The sequence below is a fragment of the Athene cunicularia genome, assembly GCF_003259725.1.
Source record: "Athene cunicularia isolate RWA chromosome Z unlocalized genomic scaffold, athCun1 chrZ_part4, whole genome shotgun sequence".
NCBI lineage: Eukaryota > Metazoa > Chordata > Aves > Strigiformes > Strigidae > Athene > Athene cunicularia.
In genome coordinates this window covers 2,221,531-2,243,567 of record NW_020799145.1, presented here as the reverse complement: position 1 = coordinate 2,243,567, position 22,037 = coordinate 2,221,531, and the positions used below count along the sequence as shown (strand labels likewise).

General features: G+C 39.2%; 1 protein-coding gene across 1 annotated transcript in view; it reads left to right on the top strand.

Moving 5' to 3' along the window:
- Positions 1-20,957, top strand: part of GLIS3 (GLIS family zinc finger 3) — a 172,082-nt gene extending 151,125 nt beyond the window's left edge. The window contains exons 9-11 of the mRNA XM_026866816.1: positions 10,001-10,182; positions 18,936-19,118; positions 20,309-20,957. Of these exons, the coding sequence (XP_026722617.1) occupies positions 10,001-10,182; positions 18,936-19,118; positions 20,309-20,445 (502 nt within the window). The 3' untranslated portion in view covers positions 20,446-20,957. The remainder of the gene's footprint in view (positions 1-10,000; positions 10,183-18,935; positions 19,119-20,308) is intronic.
- The last annotated feature ends 1,080 nt before the right edge of the window (positions 20,958-22,037 follow it).

Genomic DNA, 22,037 nt, shown 5'->3' with positions numbered 1-22,037 from the left:
TTAAGTCCTTGAATGTGTTACAGACCTCAGGATACTACAGTTTACAGAATATCAATAATAAAAAGCTAGTGTGATACACTCCTTTCTCATATGTTAGCTGTATACACTCTCTCTAAAGAGGCTTTAAGTGCCAATTCCTATATGTAGAGCTACTTTGGATTAAAGAAAAAGGTGCCAGTATCTTCATTGACAAATGCCACTGACAAATGGCAATTTAAATTCAGAAAAGGAAAAACGTAATGTAGCAGTGTTGGTTTGATTACAGAACATATAATACAAATTAAGGGAAATGTTTAAAAGAAAAACTCATGCAGAATCTGCATCTTGAATCTAATAGAGTCTATTCACCTTTTGTGTAGGCTGTCATTTACACCACTTCATGGATGTGATGATGGCTGTGAAAATGTGAACTGAGCAAACGAACACTTTGGTATACAAAGTGCCAGAGACAGTGTTTTTGCAAGGTTTTGAATCACGCTGTTTATCCCAATCTAGTCGGTGAGGGGACTGCAGGATTTAGGAGTGCAAGGAGGGGACTTGGTCCCTCCATGCTGTGCAGTTCCTGATGGGCTCTGTATGGCTGGGGTCATTCCAGAGTTAGAACTGCCTGACCAGCACTCACCTCTGCCTTTGTTGGACTGAAGCTTATCCGGGCTGGCCTGACTGCTTTGGCAACTGGCCAGTCATGTACCCCTTCCATTTTGGAAGCACACTCAGGTTTGTGAGTAACAGAAGCAGAAGGAATTAAGTGATGTACATCTCTAGGTATCACAGAGTAGGGAAATAATTGGAGGGCTTCTTTTGCAGCTTTCTTCATCTAGGTGATGGGAGGGAGAGTGTGGACTCGATTAAGCCTTATTCATGTGAGAAACAGAACCAAATATGAGACACGCACTGCTTTCATTCTGTGTACAAAACTCAATGTACACAGAGTGCAAGTCACACAGAGATTTTGAATACAAGAAGCAACTTCATTTATCAAAGGAATGAACATGCATAATAAAAATGCAGATATAAATTTTGTTTGTTCCATCTCTTTGATACTTTCAGTGCTCACCTAATATGAAATAGTCCAAATCTTCAATGAAGGTAGCCAAAAGCATATGCATAAAAGGGAATACATGCTTGGCTATCTTTTCAGTCATTTTTTGTAATAAAAGAAGACATGGTCATTCAAGGAAGCTGAAAAAACAACCTCATTAAAACACATATAAAAAAATTAGTTTTATATGACATAGTTAACATGTGCAGTTCAGTGCCCCAAAACTGATTGGGCCAAATGCTTGAAATTTTTTTATTATTTATTGAATTACCCAACATATACATTTTTCTTTTTAAGGCTTGCTTTGGTGCAAGAAGTAGCTTGTTAACTGATGTGAGACCAGAAGAGAATTTTTCATTTGGACTTATGCTCCAGATGATTTTTCACCTTCCTGTGAACAAGAGCTAGTGGTATCTCCCTGCAGCATGATATCCTGGCTTGACAGAAATTTCTAGACTGTAAAGCTGGAAAGAAGGACTGAGGGCTGAACTGTTCAGTTTAGCATTACTGTAAAGCTATAAGAAATTGTACAACAGTGCTTCTTTTTGCTTATTTGTCTGTGGTTATATTCCTTTTATGCTTTTGCTGTAAAATAATAAGCAGCTTGAAGCCAGACTTCCAAAAGGAAAAGCCTCTGAGTAGCTCTAACGAAGAACTAGAGACATCCAATCCACGTTTTACAAAGCCCTTTGTGTGTGGCATACAAGGTGCTGCCTCAAAGAAAGTCTTTAACTAAAGACCTTAACAGTGTGGTTTTGAAATACATACAGTCATTTCTTTCCAGGCATGTGACACTTCAGAAGATAGTCTGATTTTTTGTTTTCAGTTATCACTTTTTTTGTTAGTGAGCAAATGACAAATATACATGACAGATGCTAAGTAGTTGAGGTGGTAAGTCTAACCCTGAACCTGAGCCATAGACTTATAGAATCATTTAGGTTGGAAAGGACCTTTAAGATCATGGAGTCCAACTGTTAACCTGGCATTGCCAAGTCCACCACTGAACCATGTCCCTAAGTGCCTCGCCTACACATCTAAATACCCCAAGGATGGTGACTCCACCCCTTCCCTGGGCAGCCTGTCCAACACTTGACAACCCTTTCAGTGAAGAAGTTTTTCCTAATATCCAGTCTAAACCTCCTCTGATGCAATTTGAGGCCTTTCCCTCTTCTCCTATCACTTGTTACTTAGGAGAAGAGACCAACACCCAGCTCACTACGGCCTTGTTACAGAGCTGACCTAGCAAAGCTTGGAATTTTTCTCCAGCCTGTTTCTACACTTCTTTTTTTCCAAAGGCACTCTTGTCCTTTTCTTTGCATTTGCAAGCAACTCAACTCTATAATACAACACAACCACAACAAATGCTGGGAGACATTTTAGAGTTATATATCTCTGTCTCAAGGGGATCTATATATTGAGGTGGCCGCTCACAGCTTCCTTCCTAGAATTCTAATTTAAATTCCACTTAAGTTCTCCTTTCTTATTCTTCTTACCAAAGAGCATGTGGTGCTAGTTAGAGGAGCTGTTCTTTCTTCCGCCATCCCTTCTTTGGGCTAGGTGGACCACTGGTTTGATCTGAAATAGCAGTTTCTGTTTTCCTAAAGCTTCAGCATGAAAAGGGGTTTTAGACACTCATTAATGACTGGAAAGAATAGGATATAAAATTGATATCTACTGATGTCTACTCCCCTGAGACACAACGAGGATAGAAAACTGCTGTGGGATCATTATTGTCTGGCGTGTGTGGCAGAGCTTGATGAGTGCAAATTTGATGGCTAAACAAAACTATGGACAAAAATTTTGGTTTATGTTAGCCAAAATATTTCTGTAATGGGAGAAGATTCTCTTCTTTTGAAAAATAATCAATTGCAACAGAAAAATCATTGGAGAGAAACACATTGTATCACAGGTAGGTGAAAAACAGGGTTTTGTTATTTTATTCAAATTATTATGTTCATGACTTTTGGGGGAAGCATTTGATTTTTAAAAATTGTGCTTAGCAAAAGCTATGCTTTCCTTACAAGTGTTTTTAAACCATGATTATTTGATTGTCATTGATAGCTAGCTGGACTAACTTACAATGCAATATGTTGTGTTATAGAATACTGTATTACAGCAGATTATTTTCCCCACTGACAGTGAACTGAGGAGTTGCAACATCACTAGTGGGCAGAATAAAGTGTGGAGCCAAATCAAAATGTGAGATCACAGCAGAATGACAGGGATGTCTCAAGCAGAGAATGGAGGCATCACCCCAGATTTTCTGGATTTGCCTAGAAATACAAAGGCAATCCAGATGGAGTGACCATAGATTGTTCCTCACTTAACATTGTCAGAAGTGCAGCACTGCATAGGACACTGTTGGAGAAGCAGCCTGCTACAGGGGGTTTATGGCTTTGTCCTCTGTCCAGGCAACACTTCAACTGTAATAAGATGAAAGCCTTATCTCCTGGCTGTGTCAACTGCATAACATCTGGCTGTGTTCCCAAACTGTTGGAGCCCAACAAAAAGAATTAGAATTCAGGCGGTTAACAGAGCATCAATCCAATAAATTGTGTTTGCTATTTGTTCAAAAAAACAGTGACCTCTGAAGAAAAAAAAAAAAAAATCAAAGTTTTCAGCTTTAATGTTCCATTTCCATTTTGGAAGCATATTGAAAGCAACCATAAGGATTGATGTTGTCTTAGTGATGGCACATGCTTTACTTTTCAGTACAAAGTTGAGAAAAAGCAGAGAAAGAAGACATAGCTACATCCAACATAGTTAAATATTTCCTGTCTCAGCTAATTCCTGATAGTAACATTTTGTGTCATAGTGTAGCATGGATTAATGGTAGGTAAACTATGATGCAGTTTCCTTGTTTCCTTTCTTTTCAATATATTTTTAACAAATACTTAGTTGCAATGAAAAAATTGTCTTTGCTGTTCCCAAGCAAAGAAAATATTCCCTTCACTAGCTATTACTACTACTATAGTACAATATGCTGTTATTATTATTTTTGTCATGCTCCCAGTCTCCTGCAGAATTTATTTGAAACTGTAGAATAATTGGAATTAGCCTTTTTCCCAGGAAACTACTAGTTTGGAAAAGTGATACCCAGAATTTGATGTAATATGAAATAATGATATTTTGCTAGTTATCGCAAAAATCAACTTTTCTACAACTCTGAAACAGTACAAACAGGAAAAACTGAAATATACTAACCCCCTAGGGATATGAAGCTGACAGAGCTGTTGTCCTGCAGCCGAATGGTTATTTGATATTTGGGTTCTTAACATGTACTGTTAAAAAGGAAAATTGGTTGTGTCAGACATTTTTGATGTAATCTGGTTTATTTAACAGGAGGCAGTAAAAGGTCTTAAATCCTGTTTCCTAGAATAGATTACCAGCTCTCAAAGATTTGACAAAATTGATTCTCTTTAAGTACAAAAAAGGGTCAGAGTATGTTTACCTTCAGACTTTTTTTTTTTTTTTAAAGTAACTTTGCCCTTACACCATTTTCTGGTCATTCAAGGTAATCTTTATACTCACATTTGAATTGTGCTTTCTGATATCCTATGAATATGGCCACACAGGAAGGAGAATCTGAGACAAAATCAGAAACATGAGGGGAAAATTCATGGTACCATTAGTACTTAAAAAAAAAATTCAAACATTATATCATCTCAGATGCCAAATCAATGTGATTGACTGCCAAATTATAGCTTTTCCTAATGACTGAACAGAATTTTTGTCTGCATTTTAAAATTTGAACTCTTGGTGTTACTTTTTTCCATTATATGTATGTATATGTAAATGTGTGTGCATATATAGCAATTAGATTAGCTACTTCTTCCAGATATCCTCAAAAAGAAGATATGTAACTCCAGCTTCCTTCTGCTGCAGTGGTTCTCATTTCTAAGTCTGTCTCGCAATCAATCATTCCTCAGTTTTGCCCCCAAAATGCGTCTCCTATGCTTCCCATCCTTCCTGCATTCCTTGCTTCTGCAAGGTGAGGTTTCAAGCATGGAGGAAGGAGGACAGAAGAGCAGAAAGATTTGGGATGCTGCCTTGTTGCCCTTTTCCTAATCTCCTGAAAAACAAAGCAAGAAAACCAGACTGTTGTTGCAGCTGAGTTACTGTTCTCTTTCAGAAGGTGGGTAAGTTCAAAGGGGTTTCCTTTTTCAGTCCATTTTGGACTGAAATCCATGAGAGACTTGGAATTTTTCTTGTCATCAGCATGCTGGCTCCAGTCACAGAATCACAGAATTGTCTACGTAGGAAAAGACCTTGAAGATCATCCAGTCCAACCATCAACCCAACATTAACAGTTCCCAACTACACCAGATCCCTCAGCACTACGTCAACCCAACTCTGAAACACCTCCAGGGATGGGGACTCCACCACCTCCCTGGGCAGCCCATTCCAATGCCCAACAACCCCTTCTGGAAATAAATGCTTCCTAATATATAGTCTAAACCTTCCTTGACGCAACTTGAGGCTATTCCCTCTTGTCCTGTCGCTTATTACATCATAGAATAACAGAATCATCTAGGTTGGAAAGGACCTTGAAGATCATCTCATCCAACCGTTCACCTAGCACTGACAGTTTCCAACTACAGCATATCCTTAAGTGCTGAATCAACCCAACTCTGAAACACCTCCAGGGATGGGGACTCTACCACTGCCCTGGGCAGCCCATTCCAACACCCAACAACCCCTTCTGGAAAGAAATACTTCCTAACATCTAGCCCAAACCTTGCCTGGCACAACTTGAGGCCATTACCTCTTATCTTATTGCTTGTTAGTTGGTTCAAGAGACTCATCCCCAGCTCTCTGCACCCTCCTTTCAGGGAGCTGTAGAGGGCGATGAGGTCTTCCCTCAGCCTCCTCTTCTCCAGAATAAACCCCCCAGTTCCCTCAGCCGCTCCTCGTACGACCTGTGCTCCAGACCCTGCACCAGCTTCGTTGCCCTTCTCTGGACACGCTCGAGTCATTCAATGTCCTTTTTGGAGTGAGGGGCCCAAAACTGAACCCAGTCATCGAGGTGCGGCCTCCCCAGTGCCAGTACAGGGGTCAGATCCCTTCCCTGTCCCTGCTGGCCACGCTATTGCTGACACAAGCCAGGATGCCATTGGCCTTCTTGGCCCCCTGGGCACACTGCTGGCTCCTGTTCAGCCGGCTGTCAATCAGCACCCCCAGATCCCTCTCTGACTGGCAGCTCTCCAGCCACTCCTCCCCAAGCCTGTAGCGCTGCTGGGGGTTGTTGTGGCCCAAGGGCAGCCCCCGGCATTTGGCCTTATGGACACTTCTGCAGTTGGCCTCAGCCCATGGCTCCAGCCTGTCCAGGTCTCTCTGCAGAGCCTCCCTACCCTCGAGCAGATCAACACTCCCACCCAACTTGGGGTCACCTGCAAACTGACTGAGGGTGCACTCGATCCCCTCATCTGGATCATCAGTAAAGGTGTTAAACAGGAGTGGCCCCAAAACTGAGCCCTGGGGACACCATTCATGAGGAGCCACCAACCAGATTTAACTTCGTTCTTAGACCAAATTACTGCCCTCCCTTCTCCCTTTAAGAAGGGGTGCTAGCTTCTTAGCCACAGAGAGGTCTGTGAAGTGGATACAGGTGACAACTCTCGGAGACATAAAGCATTCAGTGAAGGTGGGAGAAGCCCACTGAGAGATTCTTGTATAAGGCCAATGTCCAGTGCTGCTCATCCAGTCATGTACTTCCATGAGCTTCCTGAGGCAGGGAATGTGAAATCAAATGAAAGACTGCCAGCCTAAAAGAACAGCAGCCAAGATAAAACAGCCCATAAGTATTTCAGATTCTCTTGGAAAAAGAGGAGCACCATCAAAAAGCTGTAGGTCAAGCTGAGCTTTGAATAGTAATTCTCTCTTGCTTTCCTTGTTTCCAATCAGCTTGAAAAGTGACAACTTGATACCACAATTATAATACCTGTCTCCACTGTCTTGTATTGCAGTGGCAGTTCTGCTTGGTGGAAAGTTTAACAAAGAAGGGTTTCTCTACCATGCAGTTCTCAGTATTTTCTCCACCTACAAAAATAATCCCTTCAGCCCTTTGATGCTCAGACAACTGAGTACAGCCAGTTCTTTAATCGAGGAGTCTCAAAGTGAAGAAACACCTTATATATATCCTTGCGACAGAGACATCAAAGGTTGATTCCACACCACACCTAAGACTCATTTACAGGTGGCCAACCATGCTAAAATAAACTATATGAATATTTGTAAATACTATATAAATACACTGTTTATACTATATAAATCTACAGTTACTATTATCTTTCCTCTTCCCTTCCTTTTCCACACATTGCTTAGACTGTGCATGTAGTTTATGTTTGAGCCAGCTCCAGTCAATAAATGCTAGAGTGAAATATTTTTTCCATGTAGCAGTGACCAATACTGGTCATTAACAAAACCCCTATATATGTGTCATTTTGATCAATCTCATCAAAACAGGTAGGCTTTGGTAACCTTGTAATATATCTTGCTTGCTACCAAATCTAGCCATTCTCCAGCAGGACACTTTTTCCTAGCTAGTGTTGGAAAGGGAGAGGCTACTTGATGGCTCCAGAAATGTTCCCGCTCTGATTCTGCATCCAGCAGGCATAGGGAAGGGAACCTTTCCATAGGTCAGTCTGTTTCCTGATTGCATTGACTCCAGGGCTGGACCACAGTTCTTGATGGCAGTTTCTGAGTGGTTACAATCCAGTCCTGACTGTTTCAAGAATAAAACTAAATTTGCAGTTCCCCCGGTAACACACTATGGTTTGTTCAGGGACAAATCTGGATGGAGACAAGTCCAAGTTTCACTTTTGTTAGGCAGAAGGGAAATAGATAACTATAGTCACTCATATGAGTAAGTCAGGAATTCATGAAGTGATTCATAAACCATTTTAAAGGCCACTGAATTCTACTTAAAAGGTGTCCCATCGGGCCGTACAAAGTAGTGTGTTATTATTGGGAGTGCTTTGGAGATCTTAAATCAAATGTGAAATTTGTAAAACTGTACTTTTCACTTTGAATTTTGAAAAGGGTGTTTTCCCTGTTGTTGGCTGCTGGTTAAAACCATTTTTGAGAGATTAATTTTCACAAATGAATTTTGAAAACACAGTGGATGATATCCCATGATTTTTTAAATAATAGTAGTAATAAAAGATTGTCTGTGAATTGCTCTTAATATCTGGCAGCAAATAACAGTCTTACTTTGTGAGCACTATATAAAAGACTAATTCCCGTCCTTACACAGGAGACATATAATCAGGTAGTAGTAGCACATTTTAAAAACCTCTGATATTTTTATCACAATATGTCTACTGATTTCTCAGTATCTAATATGCCTAAAAATGCATTTCTCAAAGAAGACTGAATAGGCATTAGGCATTAAATCATCCAGAGTTCATCTTGACGCTTGCTGTACTCCAAATGTAAATTATGGATCTACCAGAAATGTAGTAAATAGGTTTCAAATGAAGTCAAAATGACACAGCTAATGTGTGGCAGATACTGATTCTGAGCTGCAGCGTAAAAGATCTCAAGGTGTCTTGGATTTAAATGCAGTTATAACCTGTGCAATGACCCTGTGCAGAGTTGTTCTGTAGTGCTACTACTGCAGTTGCACCTTCTGTGGTACTCAGGGTGAGATTATAGCTTACTTACACTTCTGCAGGAAAAAATATTCTTTATTGCTAGGTTAAAAAAAGTCTTCTAGTGTCCTGAGGTCTAGTCTCAGGAGAACAAGGACCAGATCTATGCTTTAGGATCTGGCAGACCGTGTTAACTGCAAGCACTCATTTGTCCTAGCCACAGCTACCAAGCACACACACCACGGAGAAGGGTAGGTGAGGGCTCCTGCTCTGCACAGACTTGCAGCTTGCTTTTAGGAGTGGAGAGAAAGGCCAATCTGTGACAGGAAGACTGCACCAGTTTTCCTCATTCTCTTGCAGAAATATCCTGGCTCTTTTTTGCTGGCCTTCCAGGCTCTCCTCTCATGGATAAGAAAGTGGTCCTGCGACATTCCTGAACACAGGCTGAGCTTTCATTTACTAATCGGATCCCATTGGTCTAGTGGGTAGTTTGGTCATCGAAGACAGATGAGCTCTTATAACCTCAGCTTTTTATCTGCAAAGGTGACTGAAGCACCTATTTGTAATGTCCTTTGAGCTATGCAGTTTTAAGGAAATACAGAAAAATGTTAAACTTGCACGGTCTGTAAAACCATCATGTAAAATCCTCAAAGTAGTATGTATCCTCTTAGTGCCAGTAGTCACAGAGCTCTGCAAAACATATCACTGAAGTGATGAACCTCTGTGGCAGATGTACCGCCCAGTTTGGTCTGAATGGTTCTCCTCCTCTGCCAGGCTTGTAAGTTTATACTTCGAGTCCAAATCAACATTTTGATGTGGTCAGACTGCCCAACGAGAAGTGATTTAACACATGTACATTATATTGACTTCAGATTGTTTATTTTCAAATAGCTCTATGTAACATACAAAAATTTCTAGAACTTGAAATCTGAACCTGGACCTGAACCTAGTATCTCCTCAGTGTCCAGTGATTAGAACTGACCACTCACTCCCAGTTAGGAAGGACAGTTATTTATTGACAGATACAGCTGATACAAAGCCTTACAATGAGACAGCTGGCAATGCCTTGGAAATCAGGTCCCCCATGAGGTATCTCCATCCATTAAGACTTAAACCCACCCACAGATGTTAAAAGGAATTTTCCATTATATGGGTGCAATTCAGCCTTTTAATTTCCCCATTGTCAAATCTAATTATATGTCACCATTTGAAAATACGTCTTCTCCACATCTGGGCTGTACACTGTTCTTTTGCAAGACTGTATCTATGCAAACTGCTAAATATTATAGTGAACTAAGTAAAGTAGAAACAATCTTTAGCCCTTATCTGTTGGGGATTTTACAGTTTTGTGTTTCGGAACTCCTAGGTTTGTTGGTTCAGCTCCTTCTTCTCACCACATCAGCCCCCAGAGAATTTCAGTTCCATATCACATGATGCAGAGACAGACTCCACAACCTCTCCATCTTCAGCAGCCTACAGGAATGTCTCTGAAGACATACCAGCCAGCAGCAAACCCTCCTTTTCAACCAAATAGCCTCCACATCCAAGGTAAGAAAGAATAATCATCACTGATGCTATTGTTTTGTCACTGCTGCTTGGCTTAATATTTAGTACTTCAAGGGTTGGTGCTAGTATTTTTAAGGCACCTTTCTTTTTGAAAGACTCTGGAAAGTAGCCTTCAGGACCCTGCCTTCAGACTTCCTTAGTTTAAATTCTTAGTTTAGCTAATTATTAGTCATCTTACTGTGGAGTTACGGGTTTCCCTTCAGACTGATTTTCAGAGCTGTTGTTAAATAGAACTGCAAATCATTCTGTGATGGCCTCTGCTTTTAATTTTCTAATGTTACACTTCTAATCCCTCCTGGTTTTACACATAAGTGTTACCAGGTTTTCGAGAGGTGGAATGTTTTTCTCCCTTGCATTTGAGGAGTGATCAAGACCTCTTTTATTAGACTGCATATCTCTTACAGCTATGTTCCCAATTGCACTGTGTAAACAGCTTCTACAAGAATTCTCTCTCCTTCTTTGTTCAATCAAATATAAGCTTCTTTAGCCAAGAATAAAACTAACAGCAGCTGAAAACAATGTTGGGTTGTTTTGTTTTTTTTGCTAGCTAGCTGGTATGGAGTCTGAATGGTAATTACCTTAACATTTCAGAAGAGTGTTGACAGCAGTAATGGTATTTCCTCTCAACTGTTTAAATATATGGTTTGCCATATTTACGTACACAGGGTACATAGCACATTGGACTTTTTATGCCTTGGGTTTCTGTCTTTTGATAAGGCTTCCTGAGAATTATCACAATAGATATCACAGGAAACATCTTGAGGAAACCAAGGCTTCTTTTATTTTCTTCCATCGATGGAAGCAGTTCATCTAGGCAAAGGGATGAGACAGGACACTGGGGCATTTCCCAAAGTTCTTGGGTGTGAAGGGGAGAAAGGAAGGTGCCAGTCCTGATTTGTTCTTCTTATTGTACAAGACCACACATGAGCAGGATCTGAGCCAGGAGCTCTTCTTACAGGAGCTGGTAATCCTGTACAGTTATTGCTGACTTTCTCTATTCTCTGATTAAAGTTCACTAATAATCAAAGGCTAACAGAGTACAGGATGAAATTTATTAATAGTGTTTGTTGTTATATGACATATGCAAAGATATGCTACAACATGTCCTTATTATCCTTATTCCTAGCATATGGGGCATGAAGGGGTCAGGTTAGCCTACCTGTTTCCACAGTGCCATACATTTTAGTCAGTTCCCTTTTTTGCTGAATATTTTGCAAGAACTCATCTTCCAGAAAGGTATTCAGACATTAAGGTCCGTGTTCCTGCCAGAATCAAAATTGCCTTCAAGTTCATAGATGGCTTTACAACCATCTTCCTCTTATGGTCATGGGAGCTTCAGTAATTGTAGAAGCCAGGATCACATCAAGTTGCTCTGAAGTTGAACAGTTTCCAAAGACTCCTGCCTCTCAGAGGCTCACAGATCATCTTGGATTAGTGGCTGCTCCACACAGGGCTTGTACTGGCTGGTGCAGCTAGGTCCATATCTGCTTGGGCATCTTTAGGGTAGGCCAGAGAGATGCTAATGTGTTTCTACCTCCACCTCCTACAGTGTGAACAGGATTTAAAGGGACAAAAGACATGGGTCATTAAAACCATCATAAGAAGGTAGCCCAGTAGACCCTCATCTGGGAGAGCGTGACATATGGACTGAAGCCCCATTCCATGTTCAAATTTAAGATAGACCTTCATACTGGTTGTGAGTGAATCATAAAATGGATAACCTCAAGGACTTCAGCCTTAAATCCATACCTTACTTAGTCCCACATTAGCATTACTGTGCTTGCCTCCCTGTCCTAGGAAAACCTATGCCAAAAATAGACATTGCTGACAGGAATTATATGCACATAGATAGCAACTCAAAGTTACAGTGATAAAGATCTCTACACTTAAAACTGGTAGGAACCCTGGGGCTTTTTTAGTCTTGAAAGATACAATACGTTGCAATACAATAGCCACATTTGAGTATTAAATGTTCTTTCAAAGATTAAGTAACCTATTGTCACTAGAAGAGGTATTTTGTCAGAATGTACTCCATCCAATTTAAGCACATCTGTCTCACTCCTATGTGCTACACTGAAAGCTTTGTCCTGTGCCTGAAAGGCTTGCTTAAATTCTCCCTCTGAAAAGCAAAGGTTTCAAGGGTTCATGGTCATGTTTTCCCAGCAGCAATACAAAGATTTCCATCTTCCTTGGTCACATCATTGTAATGTAGAAAAACACCATGGAGTTGTCTCACCAGCCTGGACTACTTGGTATATAAGAAGTGTCTGTGAGAAGCTCTGTTAGTTTCTGTTTCCTGCAGTTCTTAACCTGCCTCTTCATGATTTAAAGTGTTTTAGCTATAGTCGCTTCAACTCAGTCTGCTGCCAAACAATGGTGACATTTTTGTCTCAGTGCAGTCTTAAACTTGTCAACTCCATTTAAATTGACTGTACTGAGGAAGAAAGAGTTTCATTGCCCAAAAGCTTTTTGAAGAAAACAAGTTCTAAACACACTCACTTACTGAAAGCCTGAGCATCTTAAAAGCTCATGGAGATCTCAGAGCACTATCCTTTAGAAAGAAATTATATAGGAGATCCAAGACTGACAAGCCTTTTATATCTAATAGCTACTTGTATTGTGAAACTGCTTTTTCTTGGAAGAGCATTGTCTACAGTTCAGATTTCATTATTTGTTCTTAGTGATTTTCAGCATCAGATACACAGTAATGTCAGAGAGAGCTTTTTATTGCCTTGGTTAATATTATATAATAGACTAAATATTCCCTTTCCTTCCTCTTGTGAAATTCACAATTTCTTTTGCTGCGTGGGATGTTTGGAAGTGATGATATTAGATGACTCACTGAGCTGCAGAACTGAAGTTATTCTTTTCCTTTCATTAGACTGTAGTATCTTTTACTGGATTACCATAAATCTGAATTACCGTAAATCTGACATTATCCTGGACTGAAAACTGGAGTGACAACTTCACAGCTTGACACCATTGTGCTATGTGTTTCTAGACAGAATAGAAGACAGTACAGGTCCGGGAAATCTGCAACAATTAGCTAAGGACATGTATTGTACTGCTGAGTCTTTTCAGTGAAGAACTACAGGGATCTCGGCAGAGGTACCTGAAGACACAGGCCTCTGCAGCACACAGACAGCTGCAAGAACAAGTTACTGGTCTGAAATGTGTGAGGTAGGAAAAAAAGAACAGCTGTAGAAACCCCTCCTTCACAGTGAGCAAGCTTCTTGTGCTTATAGTATAGAGTGAGGTAAAGTTCCCTTGGGCATGGGTATAGCTGACTTGGTTTTGGATGCTTCTGATACTGTGAACATTTTTGCACTAGAAATCTGACTGTCCTTTAAAATTGTGCCTGTAACTCAAGTCATATATGTTTGTGAGTTAAGCTGATGTCCAATGCTGTCTTGAGTAATGGAAGAAATAAAAAAAAAATTAAAAAAAAATAAAAAAAAAAAGCAAAATATTCAGTAAGAAAAGAAGTTGCCATTTCTTTAAAAAAAGTTAGCTGATTTGAGTATCTATACAGGCAGCTCTAATAATAATAGTTATCTTTTAATTACAAATAATCCAATTTAACTAAATAGAAATATTTCTAGTTTTTCACATTTGAAAGTCAATCTGACAGTACAATATGTGACTCATATCTGTCTTTTTCTTTTCCTTTTGTTCTTCACACTCAGATGGTACCAAATGATTACTTGATGTTTATGTAATTTACCTGGTGGACACTGTAGAAATACACTGCAGAGGAACACTATTCTGAAGTAATTCAGACCAAAGATACATGGAACTTTTACATAACGTGGCAGTAAAGACCACTCATCCAGGATGTTTATTTTTTAATGGCAGTTATACTGATTTTCTTGAGAAAATGCAGTCTCTTTTTGGTGCCAGACAGAGGGCTGGCTGAGGAGGAAATAAATTTCCATCAGAAGCTTTCTACCTTAAAGAAATGATGACTGTGGCAGTCATTCATTACGTATCTGTAATGAAATCTTTGTCTGCATCAGTTCAATGGAATCTGGACTCTGTCACAAACTTACATGGACAACAATTTCAGCTGTAAATTTGAGATGGGCTGTGTACCTGGGATTTTCAGATGCTCAGCATCTCTCAGGATGAGGTAAAGAATATGTGAAAAAGTATGTGATAAAGAACAAGAACTTCCCTCTTTTGGAAGAGATTCTTGCAGCATACAGCTATTTTATCATATTTTAAAATATTTCCTCAGGAAATAATGCTATCATCTCAGAAAAACAACTTTATCTGGCATCTTGAAATCATGGATCTTGGCTATAGTGCACTGATGCAAAGAAATACTATTGACATAACCATGTGTGTGTGTGTGTGTTTTAAATAGTTTCATAAGAGAGCAACTGATACAGTCCAGAGTTGCAGTCCTGAGAAGAAAGTTAAGTTGCTGGAACTTCATTAGCCAGCCTGGTTTTTTAATTTTCCAGTGCTGCATGAAAACACAGAAAACTGATGCTACAGTTCTCTAACAATCTTGAATGAGGGGCCAGCTATAGTCAGGGTCTAGGGGCTGAATTGCATACGGTTTCATGTTATCCTATGTTCAGCAGTAGTGAAGATTATCTTGGGCATGGCATCATGAAAATAAAGGGAAGAGCTCCTGATGCCAAGTTAGAAGATTTTGCTCTGTCATGTTTGGGCTCCAGTTCAAAGACCTCTACACTGTGACTTGATGCACTGCAGACGTGGACAGACATTTGGAATAGGGCTAAGTAACTGAGGGGAAGAGAATGATTTTGTGCTCTGTTCTGCTCTTTCCTGTTTATGGCTCTCTATTTTATAAGATGAATATGACACTGAATCATGAAAAGAACATATACCTAGGAAAGTTGAATTATTTTTCTGTGCTCTCTCCCCATATTAAAAAATTATTTGGGGACTTAGCAATTAATGAAAATGCCTTGTGCACTTCCCTCATTCTTTCTGCAATATAGTGGTTAATGTACCAATGGCTCAAAGCTTGTAAGACTTTGCTAGACAATATTCTTTTGCTTAAGTAGAGACTGAGCAAACACAGAGGATGTGACTCACAATAGCTCAACCCCAAGGTAACTAGTTATTCTGCCAGACTTGCTAGCAATAGTCACCATTACAGCCAGATTGTTCTGCATCAGGAACGGGGTGCTGGGAGAATGGCACAAATGGAGAAGGAGCACAGAGCAATGTGAGAGCACGTTTCAGTGTGTGTCTTGAAGGGTCTTGCCAGATGGCTTAGACCACTATGGATTGGCACTTGTTTCTGATAACTAGTCTGACTCAACAGTAAAGTTGCACAGTGTGTCCTATTGCTGGTTAAGAGAAAAGTTGATTTAAAAAACATTTTTAAAGGAGGCAACAATTGTCAATAGCTATGTAGTTTCTAAGACAAGTTTTGGATGGCTATTTTTTTTTTCTTTAATTTTATTTTACTGCAGTTGATTCTTAAATGTCAGGACTGAACATTTAAGGATTAATGGGTTGCAAATTCCTAACATGCTTTGCAGTCTCAGTATTTTTGCAGTTAAACTTTAAAAGAAAAAAAAAAAGATTGAAATCATCATCTCACAGCTAGAGCTGCAAAGTGTCTTCAGCTCCTGCAAAAGACAGTTAAATCAATGAGTGTTCAGCCTCAGAGTGAGCACAGTCTGCAGATTGTGCCTGCTGTGGAAGAGGAATCATGCTTCTACTTTTTATTTTTCTTTTTTTTTTTTCTTTTTTATTCTTTTATATGAAGTCAAAATACTCTTTTTTCATGCCGGTTTTCAAACACAACACTGACAATTGTTTCAGTGTTCTTTCATGTAACTATTTGCCTGATCTAAATTCTTATTATGTATATGTCAGGCATTTATCTCATTGTGTGTAGGCAGAAGTGTCTTGCCAGACTACTAAATAAAATGCAGTCTATATTTCACTCACCATTGTTACCAAGACCTCCCCATAAGGTCTTATCTGAGTTCCTGGGTGCAGGTTCAGGCTGTCTTTTCCTGTCCATAGTCTTGGCCTGTTCTGATGCTTTTAAATATTTAGTTCTCAGTTTCAATTCAGACACATATTATGCATGCCAATATGTATGTTTCTTCGTGGAGGCCAAAGAAATTAGTCTCATAAAACTTCTAAATCATGCATCCTTCCTCCTGCTTGTCAGAAAATCAGTTATATCACACAAAGTGATGACATGTTTTCCACTGCATCATTCTCTTTTCTCCATCCTATTATTTATGAAACATCATCTGTACATAAACACTCAGTGCAGCTTTAGCAAACAGTAGTCCCATGTGCACACTTCTATAGAAAAGTGAATGGGCATACACCTAGCTCCTAGCCTCAATCCAGGAAAAGTTTGACAAGTACCTTATGTTCATAACATGTTTCAAAGCATAGAGTATCCCTGTAAAGGGATTTGAGGTTGGAAGATTTGTTTGGGTTGGGGTGTGGAACTGCACCAATACAAAATTTTTATTTTTAAAATACTTTTTATTCATATGTCAAAACTAGATGCCACGTTCAAGGCATTTTTAATTACTAGAATTAATGGCTAGACCAGTAGTTGTGTTCAGATGTCATGTAATAACCAAGATATTTAGACATGACCCTTTCAGATATCAATAGGTTGTGATTCCATGTTTCATGCTTCCCATAAAAGGATCTTCTCTGTTTATAATCTCCTGTCCTCTGGGACTTGTCCTCCTTTCTGAACTGGGTACCATTAATGGTACCCAAAGGCCTTTTGTCATATGCTGCTCACCCAGGCATCCCAATACTTTTAGGGAGGGAGATGAGTTTTTAATCCTGTGAATTAATTTGCTTACTACTCATAGTTTTTTACTTCTCATGGACATCAGTAGGTGCCAGGCATGAAAGCTGAATGTCTGGTATAAATATGCTTTCCTAACTACACAGTATGGATGTACTGAGGTTAATTCCTGAACACATGGAAGGATGAATTTGAGCTGGCTGTCCTTGTAACTATCCAGATTAGGATTCTTTATTCCCTCCAAGTACTACATGCTCTTTGAGGTCAAATCTGTGAACATTTATAATCACTGAAAGTAACAAGGTTTCCTCCTTTTTCATAATATCCAACAGACAATAAACAAACAGATGCCTAACGAGAGGGGAATAATTCAAATTCTTGAACTGTAAGGCAGTATCTGTAGTAGAGAGTTTATATATGGGAGATACATTAAGATGTTTTTCAATCCCTCCTTTCACCTTTTTTCCATTTTTTTTCTGATGTTGATGTTTCAAGGATTTGGGGAAAGTTTTGTTTCTGTTTCTTTTTATTGATCTTTCTATGCTAATAGGAAATTCAGGTGGAAGGACTTTGTCATATGGATGTTGGTTAACTAGGCTGGCCAGAGGAGATAGCCCTGTATGTGAGTTTTTTCTATTGACAGTAGTGTCTCTGGAATAGACTTGAGATGCAGGATATTCCTTAAAATGCTTTCTGAGGTAGGGAATAATTTTTCTGACAATGGCTTTTTGGTATGACTTACTAAAACATATGCTTCAACAAGAGAATATAGCACACCAGCCCTTAGGCAATAAGCTGTTTGTTAATTATATCTTCAGAGACTGTATGATTCCTGGGCCTATTTTTGCACAGTCAAGGCCTAAAATTTCTATGTAACATCTTGGAAGTAATGCACTGTCCTTTTTCTTTTCACTTTATGCATGGAAAGAGAGTGGTGAGAACAAGGAGCCACAGCTGGCAGACAGGAGCCTGATTCACAGTTTTTCTTAAAATAATTTATAACATTTTAATTTCTTACATATACTCTAAGAATATATTATAGAAAAGAGAAATAAATACATACCACAGTCTTCTACCTATAAAAGCCATCCTTCAGACTTTGACCAAAATCTCCAAAGCTTAGATTTCATTTTTTAAGGAGGCAAAAAGACCTTGCTTCCATGAGAAAAATCTTTAGGCCTGCCTACTGCAGAACACCTGTCTGTGACTCTCAGATTGCATACATGTTCCTGTTTTACCAAGAAGTATGGTTTTGGTTATATAAATACATATTTTGGCATGTACTTCAATGTGAATTTACTCATTGCTTATATGCCTCTCTCAACTATCACCTAATGAACAAAAAACAACTTAAAGAACAAAAACCCTGGCGGGGATCTTTTATGTTGTCTGACACAATGGTCTCAGTTCTCTTCCATGTGTACTCATTGCTGCTGATGAGTGGGTTAGACTCTCACCCCGTACTTAGAAACAGCAGGCCCCATGGATCATTAGCTAGCAGCCTCTCTGAGTCTCATATGCATGTCACCACTACCAGACAGCTGTCTTGGCATCAGTGACAGACCCTCAGATTTTATTCAGACCTCACTTGGGTAATCTTCCTTTATTTTTAATTAATCTTAGATTCTTCAGGCAGCATCCCAGTGTGAAATCTGGAGAGTACCAGTTCAGACAGCAGGACTTCAGAGTAAAAGGAGGAATTTCCGGAAAAACTTCAGCTTCTAGCCAGTTAGTGCCTCTCACAAGTCATGCTGGAATCAGGATGTCCATGAAGTGTACTGTGTTTAGAATTAGTAGCAAATGGAGGAAGTCTTAGGGAGCTTCATATCAAAGCTTCTTTACTGATGGAAAATAATTGACATCCTGGTGCTACTACCATTGAGGTTTTTATTGCTCTCACGGCTGTCCCTTGTATCTCTGTCCAGGTCTTTTACTGACCACTTTCTTCTCCTTGTTGCAGGTTTTTATGGGCAGCTTCAGACCTTCTGCCCTCCACATTATGCTGACACTCAGAAGGACATACAACAGAGTGTTTCTTGCAATACGGTTCCTCCTTTTGAAGACTGCTTAGTTCCCACATCAGTGGGCCAGGCAGGGCTTGGCATCTTCCATCAAAATTTTTCAGCTCATTCTGGTATTACAGGTAAATGACATCTGGGGGACTTTGTGGACAGTTGTGTACAGGCTGTGGACTTTGACAGACCTGCTTGAGCTGTGTATGTGACTGGAACCGGTCAAGACAGACTTGACTCTTCACAAAGAGGAGATGGTTTTCAGACCTTCGTGGAATGGTTGGCACTGGGACCCCATCACCGTGGGTCATGGTGACATCTGTCTTGTGTGCCGACTGCACACTGTTGAGGGCTTCTTAAGGTTCTAACCTCTGGGGGTCAGAGAGTCCCTAGCTCATGTATTTGCTTTGAAATACAGTCCATTGAGCCCTGTGTGATGTTTGCACAGCCACTCCACTCTGTTGTAAATATTGTAGCAGGCACCTGAGATGATTCAGACCACTGATTTTGATTTATGTGTGTTTAATTTGACTCAGTCTTGAATTTTATTTATTCACATATTCATTACAAGAACTGCTTGGATGCACAATCTTCTGTGCACACTTGACTTAGTCTCTGCCTAGCTGAAATATATAAGGGGCTTGCATGCTGCTCTGAAAGGATGAAAGTGACCTCTATGCAGAGGATCAGCACAAGACTGTGGGCCTAATCTTAGGGCCTAAACACAATTGATGCCCAAGTCTTTTATTGTCCGTCCACACATGATTTCACTTAACATTTATTGTCCTTTGAAATCTCTTTTATGTCTTGGTCCTTCATTAGTGCATTAGAAAGCCAGTGCACCTGTAACTTCAAAGAGGCATCTCACAGTATGTAAAGATGTAATCCAAAAGGTGTGAGTTTTGCTGCAAACAGTTACTCTTGTGCTTACTACTGTCGCTTGTAGAATTTAGTAATTTCTGTGTCAGGGTGTGCTTTACAGCAAGTGAGTTCTACAGTATTTTATTGCCTCATCATATGTTGGGTATAATGAAATTCAATTAGCAAGCATGAAGTTTAAAATTATCATAATTTTAGCACTCATTAAATGGGCAACTGTTAGTTGTGATTAAATCTGCTGTGCTTCAGACTTGATTCCGACAGAACTGAAATTCCTTCCTTAGTAAGCAGTAAGATGTAATTATTAATTTCATGCATATGTTGGCTTGTTTGTTTTGTTTTTCTGTTTGGTTTAAAGACATACCCAGTTCTCTGAATAAGCATTAGGATTCTCCATGATATAGTTATCCTAGTTATTTATTTATTTTTGTCTTTTTTCCAGTTTATGACTTTCCAGCAGGGTCCACCGGTATCTTTGGTGATTCCGCTCGCAGCATGCCAGAGGATAGCAGTTTTCTACAAGTAAATGCAGTGGATCATTGTTCTAGTCATCTTTCTTCTGTCTACACTGAAGGCTAAAGTAATATAAATCTAGTTAGAAGAACTTGATTCCATTTCATCTTGCCCTTCAGATATTCCTCTACAAAATTTTTCACTCCATGAAACTGCCATGTATGTATGGGGATATGGGTTAATATACATACATAATGGAGAAGAAAAAAGCAATCACTGATCATTCATCATGTAATCAAGCAGTCAACTGAGAAGTAGAATGTTTGGAGAAAGCATGCTTTGCCAAAACCTCAGCAACTGTTTCTTTTCTTTTTATCTGTGGCACAGCAACTCTACTTTTTTTGTTCTTTCTTCTTTTTAATTTCTCAAAGGGAATTCACAGACTGAATAAGAAAACTGCTTGTTGGCTGTAATCCTTTCAAGATGAATGGATGGATTTATTGAAGAACACAGCTTTAGAAAAGTCCCTTTTTTTTAACAAAAAAAAAAAGGAAAAGAAGTAAACCCAGAGCATTCTACAAACATTTCAAAGGCACACAGCTTTTTGCACAACGTGTTCGAATGTGATGCTGCCAAAGTTAAACACACACCAGCATCGAAAGGGAGAGAAATTAGACATATATCTTGGCACTACTATTGGAGGCACTGGTGTGGCTTCTTTCTGGGACCAAAGATCATTGGTACTGGATTTCTTACAGACCTCAGTTTAGGTGTCTTTTCTTTCCCTCCATGTTTTAAGCCATATAATATGGCTATTGCTTTTTTTCCAACATGCCTTCTGACTCAGTGCTTTATGCAATGAATAAGAAGGGTTAAATGCACTACATGAGAATGTACATGGACTTTGTTGATATTTAGCACAGCTGCTAAATAAGAAATCTATTTTAACTTTCTGTTCATTTTTAATTATATAGTAGAGCTTTATTGCTGTATGTGCTGTAGTACTCTATGGGAAGGTTTAAAATACCCTGTAAAAAAGATTCTTCCTTAAATTCCACAGATTTTTTTAAAAAGCAGTATGTATTGACTGGATTAAATTTTTGTTGCCCTACTGTTTTTCACTTCCATAACACATTTTCAGGAAGAAGAGCTACTCTTAAGTTTGCTGTGTTCTCTCTAGTTATTTAGAGATGTAAAACTGAACTGGCGTGGTGGTTTCAATTTTTGTACTCTATGTCAGGCTCTGGACCTCGAATTTAAACCAGAATGCAAGCAACTGAGGTTGCTTTTCATGATCATGAAAGGTACAAGGGTATGAGTTAAAAACAGTATTTTACAGTGGAGATGTGTCATCACTCTTGGAAGCCACTCTTATGTTATGTAAGACTGAGTTTTTAAGTTACTAATCCCTGTTCATACATTTTATGGACTTCTTAGTGTGTATCTTAATATTCACATGACCTGATTTAATAAGGACAAAATCCAAAGTTCATTCCTACAGGCTAGACCATAACTATGCTTTTGAAATCACTCTTCTAGAAAGATAAGTTTTAAAAAATGTTTATACAAACATTTTTTTATCCTGAGAAGCTTTTGAGAGTTGTTGAATGCAGTTTGGGTCAAATTCAGAATTTAATTTGCCATTATGTTGCGTAGTAGATGAATTTATGTCCAGATGTTTATAAACATTGGCAATCTTTTGAGGTTTATATTCATGA